General features: G+C 46.4%; 1 protein-coding gene across 5 annotated transcripts in view; it reads left to right on the plus strand.

Annotated features, from left to right (window-relative positions):
- Positions 1-13,793, plus strand: part of DCAF4 (DDB1 and CUL4 associated factor 4) — a 497,489-nt gene that overhangs the window by 125,690 nt on the left and 358,006 nt on the right. For all 5 annotated transcript variants that reach the window (XM_069638614.1, XM_069638618.1, XM_069638619.1 and 2 more), the window contains exon 4: positions 12,815-12,926. In XM_069638614.1, the coding sequence (XP_069494715.1) occupies positions 12,815-12,926 (112 nt within the window). The remainder of the gene's footprint in view (positions 1-12,814; positions 12,927-13,793) is intronic.

Genomic DNA, 13,793 nt, shown 5'->3' on the forward strand with positions numbered 1-13,793 from the left:
GCGCTGACTCGTTTCAATTGTCTATCACAGTTTTACGTAGGGTGATGGCTTCCCCCCTGGGTCCCGTTCTTCTGGGCGCTGACCCTTCTTAATTCTTATAACCACAGTTCAGATAAGGTGATGGTTTCACCCCTGGGACCTCCTCTTCTAGGGTGCTGACCCTATTTGTATCGTATTTCAAAATATATCACAGTTCTTTTATCAATCAACTTTGGGTGCTAGTTTCACCTCTGGATCTCCCTCGGTCGGGCTCAGACTCCTCTTGCCTTTTGCAGGATTTTTCCTCCCTCAATTTCTCAATGTTGACTCTCACTGTGGGATTCACTTCCCTTTCTCTCACACTGCTTGTAGATCAAAGTCTTTTGATTGTTCTGGGATTTTGCTTGACCCTCTGCATGACCCCTTTGACCTATTTCACTGGCCCTCCTATGACCTTTTGGTAATCGTAGTTTCTCTAATATGGGGCTCGACTAGAGTCTCTTGAGTTAGCACCCACGTGGTGCCGGTTTCCCTCTGCAGATGGTCTCCCCTCACACTTTTTACAGTTCACTCAAAGTTCATCAGCTTTGGTTCAAAACTTGCCACTTTGCGATTCTCACTCAACACAGCCCGGTTCTTATTGGTTTTCCCATCGTCTCACCGTCTGTGATGAACTGCTTGGCTTTTGGCTTCTCTGGAGTCAAGGCCAGTACCATGGGCGCAGGAACGTCTGTCGCTCCTGCTTATCAGCATAGTCTTGCCCTGTGCACCATTGACATCTGATGCAGGACACTTGTGCTATTATTCGCGGTCATAAACTCTCTTCTACGAAGGTTCCATTGGTCCGGGACGAAAAGGGCAAGGTCACTTCTTTCCTCACCACCCTCCCGATTCCTGCCGCCCTTCTCCTTCTCTTAAACTGCAGCGTGGTAGCCGTCTTGTTGTGCTGTCTGCCATGCTTGCCTTGCTCGTACTGTGCTCTCTGGCTCCACCTGTTATCCCTGTGAGGGACGGAAAGGGTAGTCAGGTGTGTGTGGTTCAAGTTAATTGCCTGACTTTGCCTGACCCTTCTGTCGGGACATGTCAGGTACACAGTTCCATTACAAGAGCGTAAACCAGTGTTCATGTCAGAAACGGAAGGGGTTGGAGTATCGGAAAAAGCTGTTGGTAGAGTTTCCAAACATCCTACAGAGTCGGAAGGAAAAGAGGAGATACATGGAATTATAGCCTTTGTATTTGGGTTTGTGGTGCTCTCAGAAGGCTAGGTTATGGAGGGTTTGTTAAACGAGAAGGACCGGGATGGAGAACAGAACAGAAGGATTGTGGAAACAGTAGTATTCCGTCATAGTAGGTTGGGATTTTGGAAGATAACAATCAGAGGGATGGGATTGGTAGGGTTTGCGGGGTAAACAGGAATACCTAGGGGCGTGAAATAAACAAGTGGGATTGTGGGAATCGTACTGTTTTGTCTGATCAGGTTGGGGATGCAGAAAATAATAAGCAGAGAAATGGGTGGAAGAAGGATGGGGTTTATTCGAAGGGAGACCGGTGAAATAAGGATTCTGGAAGTTATGCTTTTTGGGTGCAACAGGGTTTGGGACCTTGGAGGATTGTTTAAGCACGGAGGGGTTGTTGGATCTTGGCCAGAGAGACCTAATCGGAAGAAGGGGGCAGATGTGGCACAGCCTGTAAAGGTCTTGGGGAACTCCCTCTCCTCATCTTCTCCACTGGCAACATACCAGGTCTCACCTGGGGCATTCACTTTAGCATAACACTGGGTACCCCTATCCAGGTGGTCCTCACTCGTCCACCCCCTGGGTTGGGGATCTGAGAGCGCCAGCCCTCCCCTGGCCACCAGAATAAGGGTTTCACCGAGGTCTGGCTGGGAGAACACCCTCAGGTTTCTCACACTTTATGCACCTCTTTTCTTCGTCTTTGCCTTCCTGTGCTCTTACACTTGCTCTTCTTCTCATGTCCCTGGCTCCTATCCTTTATTCTTCCTGGGCCACACCGGTCCGGACTGCATCTCCAGCTCGCTCGCATCTGTGTGTATGACCACTCCTTTTATAGTGAACCGATCTGTCAAGTGGAGTCAGGTGTGAGTAGTTGCTATTGAGTGCCTGACCCTGCCTGACTGGATTAGTGGGACAACCTGAATTATTTCTAGGATAGGTGTCCCTTACTTTCCCATGTTATTCCTCTGGGTAATCTTTACTCATCTTAGTGGCCTTCCCCTCGTCTCAGTATTTGTTGGAAATGGGGAGGGGGAGATGAGGCGAGATTGTAAACGCCCCACAAAAGCTGAGGGAGAGTAGGTCAGGATGTTTTCAGGATGGGGGAATACCATGTCTCGCCCTCGGGTATCCTCCTCCCAATCTCCCGTGACCCTCCACTCAGGTGATCCTCCCTCGCTTGTCCACCCCCAGGGTTGGGATCCAAAAATCAATGGCCCTTCCCTAGTCACTGGAATGGACGATCCAGAGGGAGGCAGTGGGTGGGAGGATACTGTCCGGTTTCTCACAGTGGCTAGAACCCTAAGATGGCTGTGCCACACGATTGTTGTCTTTCCTTTGGTAATATTGTTCTTTGACCTTCTTTCTGCCCCCTCAGGGCTGGACTTGCCTAATGGTTGCCATTTCACAGGGAAAGCTGCTGCTTTCATGGCTAAGGGGTGGTCTGTGTGTGTGGCTGGATGTGTCTGAACCCAGTCCACATCCTAGTGCCCGAATGACTGTTGCTGGGCAGATTGTGCGGCCAATGACTATCCATGATTGGATGGCCACTGCCACTTTGAATGGTTCAGAGCCTTACCATTGGTGGACCTGGGAAAGCTTCCAGGCCAAATCCTAGATAAAAGGAAGACTCCTGCAGCCATTACAAAGATCATTGTTGGAGCACAGATGCCTACGAAGAAGTGCAGCTGCTGATGACTCGAGGACCACTCCTGCAACTGGCCAGCGCGAAATCCTGCTCCTCTGCCTGATCTCAAGAGAGCGATTGTCTGTGCTTCGACCCCTGGACTGGTGGGGAAAAAACAGCCTCAAGGATTTGTGCTTCCTGAGCCTTTGTAAGTGTCTATGGATCAACTGTTGGACTGACCAGCTCTTTCCTGGCCTACCTCGCTGCAGCCGCTACTGTCACGGACCTAGCTGGTACACTCGTAAGAAACACAAAAGTATAATCACGGAGAGGATGTCCACGGAAGATCGTCACCACTCTTGTCAAACCATCCTAACCAACCCACAATGCCAAGCCCCCCACCTAGGGAGACCTTCACAACAATATGCCCTACTGCTCAAAGGTAAAGAAACCAGATCAGATGGGGGTATTCATTGAAAGGTCGTATGACCTGACCACCCGGAGGAACACCGAGCTGTTGGGGAACAAGGCAGATGCGTTGGGTGCTGCACAAGGGAAATAACACAACAGTACCAGACTATACCAGCCCGCACCAATGGTGTGCAGAGCGTCTTGACCCAAGAACTTGTAAGGCCAATGGAGTACCGCGGTTCTGCCGAGAGTCCTCAACGGGGTCTTCCATTAAGGAAGGTCAAATAGAACACATGATTGAATCCTGACTCTAGGGTTTCTAACAAGCAACAGATGCACAAGACTAGTCTAGTGATAGTTACCATGTGCTGGGTGTGCAGTCCAAGTTCTTCCAAGTCCGGTAGGAGGAGGGCAAACGACAAGGGCGAGGAAGGTTAGCAGGGAACTAGCCTGAACGGAACGAGGGACACACTAGTTACGGGGTGCAGAACTCGGAGCGTTCAGAGAGTCTATGTGCTGCTGATTTCGGGCAAGGTATGATGGAGGGAGAGCAAAAGAGAGGGGACCAGGAAGGAGAGTAAGAACTGGGAACCTGCGTGGAAAAATACCCAGGGAATAGGCCGCTTAGACCGGGTCAGATGCTTAAATGTAGGACAGGGAACAAGCAATCCAGGAAACTGTCAGTCGGTACACAAGCAGGAGTTAACAGTAGCAGAATCAACAAGAAGGCAGTCGGGGTAATGGTACTGTGTCAGAAAGCCATGCAGACAAGAAACCAGGTACCAGAACGTGAGGCAAACGGAATCCAGTAAACAATCCAAGGTCAATAACAGCAGATATAAACAGAGCCAGATTCAGGGCAGAGGCGAGGACGGAGTCCGAGGGTAAACGGGGGTCAGAAACAAGGATCCAAGGATGTATCCGAGAACTAGCAATACGGGGCTCCGTATTCCGAAAATACACACAAATAGAAGCGCGGTCACGTGAGAGGAAGTTGCTTTTATGGGCCAATCGCAAAGCGGCGTTCAGAGGTTGGTGTCACATGACTCCTTGTTGCAGCGACGTGCCAAACAGGCGAGGCACGTCTGATGTGAACTGACAGAGCCTGACCACATGGCACCCAACATTTCCATGGTGCTGACCATGATGATCTCCACGATCCGAACAGGGGGCAGGCACCCCTACGGAGACTGCGCGGCACAGTGTGTATCACACAGTAGGATTATGATGCATTGTAGATGTGGACCTCGGAGCAGGGACTGAAGATTGCCTGTTGATGCCTGACCATGGTGCTCTCCTATTGCAATCCGCCGCCTTCACTCCTTTGGGGTGTCCTGAGGTTCCCTGCTCTGCAAACGTCTTCATCTTTTCTTCACCTAGATATTCAGTTGGAAGGTGCTTGGAACCGAGATTCAAGCACTGCAACCAACAAACTAAATCCCGAAGGCAAAAGTGACCTCTACACCTGTGGCCGGACCATGCACAGAAGATGTGTCCACAAGAAAATCCAGAACCTTTTTAGTGCTCTCTGAAGAAATTGGAGTTATGGGGGTAAGTTAACGTACCTGTTCCTTTCCTCTCCTGTTCTCCATAGTGTTACATGGACGTAAAGTCTTGCCATTTCACTCTTTTCTGACTTAGGTCGGTGGTAACCTGGTCAATGATCTCTTCCTAGGCATGTCCTAGTGCAGTGGATTGAGTGAGTTACTTAACTTAACTTTTAACTCTTAATCGCAACCACTAACCGGTAAACCTACCTGAAAAGTATAACTTTAGAACTGATGGCTTTAGGGCATAAGTCCCAAAACTATCTTGGGGCTGAACTTACTAAGAACTAGGGAATTGTTTTATGGTTGCCCTAAGTGTTTCTGCTGAACTTTATGCAGGGTTCAAAATTGCTGGGAGTTTAGTTCCTGCTTGTAGCCCAGTAGAGACTGGTTAGCTTGAAACCAACAGCTACCAATATCTACTTTTGGCTCACCATGCCAGCTGGTGCCTTACAAACATAACATATGTGACATTACATTTGAATATTTGAAAAGATGAATAAAGAAGAATTAGGACACATCTAGTACACATTTAAACATAATGAATCATACATAATGGGCAAAAAGTTAAACTTTGCCTCTCCGGTACAAATGAGATTTGTGGAGCACTGTGTACTCCCTCCTGGTTCGCCTGCGGTAGCTCCTGCCTACTGGGTGATGCCTGACATCCAGGAGCTGGTTATAGCTCCTGCTCATTGATTCTTAATTTTGAAGGCTCGAGTGCATCCGAGTACTCAACTGTTTTACCCTGGTCATTGAATCAAATGCTTTCCATCTTCTCCTAAGGGTGAATGCATACATCTATTTTATAGGAAATGTGTGACAATATTTGCCCAGAGGTTTCATTTGCTTAGTGTGTAATTAAAAGGCCTAACAAATAAATAATTGCAAATTTGTGTACTTGTTGTCTAACGGGAATCATTGGTGCTGCTGTGTGTGGACTCATTGTAGCCCTAGACCACCCCCACGTCCCCCTCCTAAGGCTAAGCCTTACCACTCTGTTACCCTGTTACCTCTCTTGACTGGGTTTGGCTAGACTTCATCGTCTTTCCTGTTCACCTGTTGGCCTTCTAAAATCCTCCCCAAGAATTGATTTTGGAAATCCATCTTAAAAGGCAGAGAAAAGGGAGTGGACGTTTTAACTGGAACCAGGAGCATGAGGGCTGTATGAACCAGACGATGGAGTAGAGGTCTGGGTCAAATGCTGCATGGTCTACAGGGACAGCAGACGTAGCTAAACGGAGATGTGCATCTAGTCTTTCGAAGTTGCCATCGCCGCTCCACAGCACATTTCAACCTGGTCCAGTAGTTGCTGTGGGCGGCAGAGTTGCAGGACACGATGTGAGGCAGCATGGTAGACTGGTCAGTAAAGTTCACTTTTTTTCAGTAAAAACTTTGTTTGCAAGTGGGTGCTGTTAGGGGAGTTTTCCAAAAGTTCACCTGGAGGTAAGACTCACTATCCCTCGGTGTACAGGTCCCAAAATCTTAGTAGAAGTCTGTACTAACCAAAGGATTGGTAAAATGGCAGAGCAGCCAGGTTTATCTTAGGAGGAGGATGTGTGCTGTAGGTAAGTACACTGAGCCCAGTCAATAAAATATCCCAAAGAAACTTACACACTGAACGTTATGATAAAATATAAATTTATTTTTTATCCAAAAGGCAGGCAAGTAACTACTATTTTAGACTGCCACGCGCGGCCACCCTGGCATGTATGGGACCGCTGGAGGAGCCGCCATGGGCAAGCATGTTACGTATGTTCACTGAGAACGCGCTGCAGCGGTCTAGTGTTGCTAGACTCATAGTCGCGCCCCATAAAGCTGTTCGGCAAACCGGACTCTGTGCGTTGCAACCCATACTGTATCCTTACGGGTTTCTGCGCTAGTCCTGGGATCTTGCCTTGGTAAACCTTGCTTTATTTGCCTGTCTCTCTTTGTGCTTCCCGTGCTCCCTGCTGAACTGCCCTTCAGTGTCTTTCTCTCTCCCTTCGGTTTGCGATTTTGACGCCTTTTTATAAGCTCCAACAGTGAACGGTTACCGCCCGGTAGATCTTCCTCGATTCTGTAGTCCTGCACTGTGGTGAGGGGACTTGGATGAGTGGGCTTGTGCTTCTGGAGTTCCAACTGGATCACACCAAAGTTCTAGGAGGATTCGTTCATGCAAAGACATTTCACTGCAAATGGGTTGGAGGTCCCCTGGTATTCGCGGTTTGCAACCTTGGAACGTCACATTACCTCAGGGATGGTTCAAATCTGCAGTTCGTCTCAGGGCTGGTTGGTCCCACTAGCCAAAGTGAAGGAATGGTCCTCTTCGGAGCTCCACTGTCGATAAGAAAACGGGGTCAGGACAGCAGTGGTTGCTTCACGGTTACTGGAAGAGTCTACAGGCGTCTTTGGTCTTCTTCAGCTTCGGATCTTCTGTTCCAGTGGGTGACTAGTGATGGTTTCAAATGCCAAAGTTTCGAATGGCAAAGATTAGAAAAAAAATGCATAGAAAAAATGCATTTTTATTTTTTTATTTTTAATGGGGGGGGGGGTCCCCTCAACCCCTGTTTTTTTACCCCTTAACACCCATTTTCGTAAAAAAAAAAACTTTACCTACAAAAAATTCATTTTTTGTGCATTATTTTCAAAACTTTGGCTTTCGAAACTATATTTTCGAAACAATGCCTGGATACCGTTCCAGTGGTCGACTTGCCTTCTGCCTCAGGAACCTCACCTTTTATTCGGATTTCCCCTTTCACTCCTCTGCAAACTCTCTCAGCAGTTTACAGAAAGAGGCTGGTGGCTGTTAGTCAGGACAGCCAACCCCTCTGTGGGAACTGGTTTCATTCAGGTGCTCTGATAGACAAAGGACATGCAGGTGTCAAACTCTTCCCATTCTTCTTGTCTTCACAGACTCACTGGAGCCTCAGTGGGGGCACAAAGGTTTCCCGCCAAAGGCAAAACTCACATTCAGACCTCCCCCTCCCAGAATGGTAGAAGAAGGGCTAACAAAGGAAAAACCACAGAAGAAATGGCGAAATAAAAGAAAGCAGACACCATGTTAGAACATAGATGACCCTTTCGTGCATAACCGAGGCTGTGAATGCAGTCTGCAGTAGAAAATAGCATCAAAGTTGGTAAAACGCATCCACTGCCACCAGACCTAACATTAGGGTTGTCACTGTGACCAAAAAGGCACAGGAGCAGAGAGAAGGGGGATACTAGGTATCCCCTTAGCACTCCACCTAAGGTGGTGTGCGCTAACTTCTCATAAGTTGCAAAGTATCCCTCTTTCCTTGAGAACAGTAGTTCTTGGGGAAAATTAAAGATTATAAAAAGGAGAACCCAAAAGGTCCCCAGCAATACTGCACAGAGGGGGCTGTGTGCTGCAAACGTGCAACACAGATGCCTTCAAGAGATATGGGGGAAAGCAGACTCCATAAAAATCAAGTAAAACATGAAGAACAAAGTTCTCATTGTTAGAGTAGTAAGAATGGATAAAGGGTAAAAGGCTCTCATCATTCAGGAGAACAAGGAAAAGGTCCAGAGGTGCTGCAAACAGTGCTGGGAGGGGGGCCCCCTAGGAGAGGGGATTAAGCATACAACTGATAAATATCCCTAACAGCTGCAGGAAGTCTTTTTGGGGCAACCAGGCGGGACCAGCCTGTGCCTCGGACAGGCACCCAGCCCTAATCAAGGGTCTCACTAGAACCCCTGTTTTAGTTCAGGCAGGCAAGTCCAGACAGTTTGGAAACTTGGACAAAGCCTGTCAGTGGTAATGATTGGCACAAAGTCAGTAGGCATCTGTCATTTATGGGAAAAGGTAAGTAAAACATATACATGTTTAACTGCAGGCGTGGCAACCTTCAAGCTGGTGACCATGGCGGCCCCCATCAGAGGAGATCGAAACCCAGGTTTGAAGACAAAAGGCCTTTGAAAGAAAGATAGCCAAGTAGTCTGAAGAATTCAGATGCACTGCAATTTGTGGTTAGGGGCCTCGAGTAGAATGACTGCAGGCACAGCAGCCAGACATGGAACATCAGAACCATCAACAGGATGGAAGTCAGAAAACACCCATGATATGGACTAGGTTGCTAGAAAATGTCATGAAATTCCAGAAGTTGTGGGTTCAGAGGTTTACTCGAGTGTCTTACTGTGGTGTCTGGTCACAGTACTGATTCGTGTAGCGGGTTCTGCAAGTAAAGTCCCTGGAGATGGCAGGTTAAAGAAAAGTGTACACAAGGTTGGATAACCACCACAAGATGTCTCGCTAAATGCTGGCCTCTAAAGCAGCATGGAATCACAATGGTGACCATTTACAAATGGTCATAGTATTCTTCGGTCAACACAGACAACTGTGGGAGTAGCCACGGGAGGAAGAACAGCTTTACACGTTTAATCCAAGGCATCCCACTATGCAGCAAGCACTTGTGAAGAGCAGCCACCCAGCAGGGACTAGCACTTCTGTGCCAGTGCAGTACACAGTGTAGGAACATCTAGAGCATGCCACAAGGCAGATGGGCTGGAGGCTCCTGCTGCCTCTGCCGAATCAGAAGGACAAGCCCAAAGCAGGATTCCCTTGGACAGATTAGAGGCAGCAATTTGCCTCTGTAGTCTATGCAATCAGCAGCAGAGCTCCAATGAGTCTCTGGTGTGGTATTTCTCCATTCAGCTACACAGATGGTACTTTCAGGTAGGTTCACCGGGGTGACCCAGGGGCCCCACAAAAAAACACACACACCGCACACACCCTCTCTCTCTATTGGTGGGCTCCCAATCAGGGGTTGAAAAAACGTCCGTTTCCAGTGTAAAAACACAAAAAGATGGACTAAAAAGAAAATGGCCAGGTCGCAGCAGTTAAATATGTCTTTGTAGCGATCTTACACTTTTTCAGGGAGCCGTTGGCTACCAATGGGCTAAAAAGTTTACACCAGTGTGCAACTAAAATAAAAGTACACAGCTGCCTGTAGCCTGTGATTCTGAAACACTTTCAAGATGAAGGAACTTGAACATGGATTAAATGAGACACTGTACCACCTTATGGGCTACTTAGGACCGCACTTGACTAATGCAGTTCAAGTCCTCAGTGAGACTTTTGGAAAAACTTTCACTGTTGACAAAAATAAGTCACCAAAAAAGGCAGCAAAACACCTAGTGATCTACCAAAGTTAACAAAAGAAAACCCTAAAATTGATTTCTGCTCTAACAGTGTCTTAAATAGAAGGGCTTATCGGTTGTTCTGTACCCTGGGTAGGCACTGACTCTAAATAAGGCTCGACTAGAGTCCCTGGTTTAGCCCAGGCAGGCCCGTCTCCCTGTGGTTTGCCCAGCTTTATTGCACAGTGCACACAGATCTTTCATGTGAGTATTTAGCTGTCTGGGTGGTCATAGGTATAAAAATACAAATTGGTCTCTATTTAAAATAATAGAATCAGTTTATATTGCCACAGACTGGGGAAATGGGTGTTTGCAGCGAATCTAATTTGATGTTTGTAACACATACTTTTCTTACCTACTGCAAAATGTCCATGGCACAATTACTGAAATCACCTTGGTGGTCCTGCAGTGAGCATCGCCTTGGAATCTGACAAGATTATGAGCAGGAGTAAAGCACACCAAAAGTGCAGGGAAAATGGATACATTGTAGTTTGGTTGGCAAGCAACCCAAACACTGGAAAACATGGTGAGAATCCGGGCTAGTTGTGGTCCTAAAACTCCAAAGTTAGTGCAAGGAGTGCCAACATGCTACAGGTAGATTATAGAAACATGGAAAATTCCAGAATTGTTGACAGAAAGCGAGAACCAGCCTAAAAAATTCTCACCCTAGAACACACTCACTTTCTAGCACAACACCCCTACTCCCGCCTCCCTGCTTGTGAATAAGTATGGGATACAGAAGAAGTTTCTATGAATAACGCCAAGGGGCAAATAACTTTGTGGTGGGCAATATAAGACTGGTTACTATATCCCTGGAGCAACACTGCAGTCAATTGAACCATAAGTGAGCCAATCACAGTGAGAGCGTTGAGGCGATGCATTAAAGGGGAGGTAAGGGAATAAGCACGAGTAGCTTGGAAGATTAGATTGTGAAACGGTTTTACAAGCATGTTATGCTTAGAAGGATAGGGAAACATCACATGCATTGGGGAACCAGGCAGAGCGCATAGAGATGGTCGGGAGCTCAGAGGCGTTTTGGGCAACGTTAGGGAAGTCACTCATGGTGAAAAACATTGGAGTCTACCGTGGTGAGTTACTTAAATACACCATTTAACACATGGACGAGTTAGAGAGTTTGGAATTTAGGTTGACGGTATGGGCAGGTAGAACTGCCGGCAGCCGCGTTCCTTTTAGTGGTATGTTATACTTGGCATTAGAATTTGGTAATAAATAGGTTGGACACAGAGATGTAAATGATGTTGATCATGATGATTGGGCACAAGAATACATGAAGCATTTTATTTTTCGGATCAGAGATGATGCCATCTGAAAATTGCACGTGAAACAGCAGCAATAATATGTGTTTGATATCGGAGTCATGCATTCAGTTGAGATGTCTGTTCTTTATTTCACTCTTTTATTTTGTTTATTTTTTGATGCGTTTTAGCCACCTGATGACGATTTCATCAGATCGAAGTACATGTTGTGGCTGTTACTGACAAGAATGTCGCCGCAATGTCAGTCTAGAAAAATGGATACCTCTACTCTACTGTGTGACCGCAAACGTATTTTGGTGGCCGTGGGCCCAACCGTCTCATGCACGATATGACAGAATATAGGTTTTCGAGTTTGCCAATGAACGGCCATTTTGATGTAACAAGAATTGCCATTTTGTTTTCTAACCATTGCTCATTGCTTTCTGTTCCTATTGCTTCGCAGTATATTTTCTGCTTACACTGCTCGACTGTGAAACATTGTTGTCTGCACGTAAAAAGGACAAGGCCGCAGGGCTGTGAGGATAACAAGAGTTTGTTGAAACACAACGTAGGCAGCGCCAGGAAGAATGCCCGGCTCCCTCCCAAATGTAGCCTTGAAGCAGAGCTGCAGGGCATTTAATCATTTCGCAGCTGCCAGCCAGTCTCATTATATGGTAGAATATGTTAGAATAATACAGCTAAAGGCTTGAATTATGCTTTTCTTACGGCCCCCCTTGGCTGAGCCCCGCTAGAGTGTGTCGGCTCCCAGGACACGAAAGCACCTAAGAGATAGCAAGGTCTGGAATGCAACTCTTCCCCCGTATGTAGCTCGCTTCCAAGAACAGAAGCGCTGTGTTCTATTCAACAACTGAAAGATGCCTCCGCACTCACAAATTGCAAATTGTTACTAGAATAGATGTTTGAAGGTGTCATAATTGTCGGAGATGTCCATCATCACACCAAGTTCAAAGAAACCCAATAAAAGGGGGGTGTTAAACATGTCATAGCTGATTGTTTGATATGCATTTTGTACATATGTAACTGATGTACGTAATTCACTCTCTTGCGTCCCTCGAGGTCTAGAGATACACGTCGTGGGGCGTGAGACCGAGTTGGCCAACTGAGACTTTTTCTTTGCAATAAACCCTAGCTTTGGGAATACAACCTTGTGTCTGGCGTATCTATCGTGTGTGGTGACTCACCTTGTTTCCATAGACGTTAGGGACCCCTAGGGCCCCCTTTCAGCAAAAGCAATGAGTAATCTGGTATTCATAAATTTAGATTTGAATTTTGACAGATATGACAGTGAAATTAAATGATTTGCTCGGGATCACAGACTTTGGTTAAGTGGTGAATCAGGGATGTCAGGCAGTCTGCAGTTTAGACACTCTTTCAGGTACGCTCGCAGCACTAACTCTTGAGCTTACAAGTATTTGTGTTATGGGCAAAATATAAAGTTTTACGCAGCCACTTTTATAGCGTGGTTTGTGGTTGGCCCTTTGAGGCAATCCAAATCCCATGGTTTGGCCCTACTCATGAATTCTCTAGCTTCTCCAGCTTCACTTAGAAGCGCAGGATTCTTAATCTAATCTAATGGGTAATCTCTCTTTTTTTTTTTATCAGACATGAAGAGGAACAACTGGCGAGATCACGAAAGACCTGGGTGGGGAAATCACAGGCAAGGCCACAGCCCCCGTGGATACAGAAGAAACAAAACCTGGAGCAACCACAGAAGGTAAAGATTTCTTATTGGAAAAAGCCATCATGAAAAAGAAAGCTGAGCTACGGGAGTGCTTTTGGTCTCTGTTTGCCACGGCATACCCTAAATTGGCTTACCGCCGCACTATGCTTGGTTCTCAAGTCTACAAAAAGGAAGTTCCATGTAGTGTAGAAAGAAACTGCTCACCCTTTTATTTGGTGTACACTACCACCAGCACAATCCTACATAATAATGAAATCCCTAAACTTTTCTAGCTGCTTTAGTTAACTATTGTCTATGAGCCCAGCATATGTGTACCGGCTTGCAATGTTTATGTGCACAGTCAATAAATAAAACTCATTTAAAATTGAATTGGTGTTCATACACTCATTTACCCACATTGTACCAGCATCTGGGAGACAAAGTGAACTTTGGAAAGAAAGGCTTTCCCCCAAGCACAGGCCAAATATCCCCATCACAGATTTTGGAGACTGACCCTGGGGCACTCTGCCACCCTACAGTGAGAAATGAAAATACAGCACTAGCCAATGAGGGAAGCTCTGCTTGACTTCCCTGAAAAACTCAGTAGTTTCTGTAAACTTCATGTTCCCTTCCCCTCTTCCAGATGTGCAGATGTCCTCAAGCTCATTGAGGAAAGGATAGCGTGCTGCAAGCCTCCCTAAACTTTTCTCTTTCCCTGAAACTACTCTCTCTTGTCCTATCCTATGCTCTCTTAATTTAGTTTCTCTAACTCCAAAATGTGGGGCATACATTGTGCTCTACAAATCAAATCAAACCATTCCTAAAAATAATTAACAACAAATACATAGTTCAGTCATAAAACTGCATTAAATAAAATTTGGTAAAGAATAGATGTCTTTTGAGAAAGAGAAACAATTCTCA

Source organism: Ambystoma mexicanum, chromosome 14 (assembly GCF_040938575.1).
Source record: "Ambystoma mexicanum isolate Mex_15411 chromosome 14, UKY_AmexF1_1, whole genome shotgun sequence".
NCBI classification, from domain to species: Eukaryota; Metazoa; Chordata; class Amphibia; order Caudata; family Ambystomatidae; genus Ambystoma; species Ambystoma mexicanum.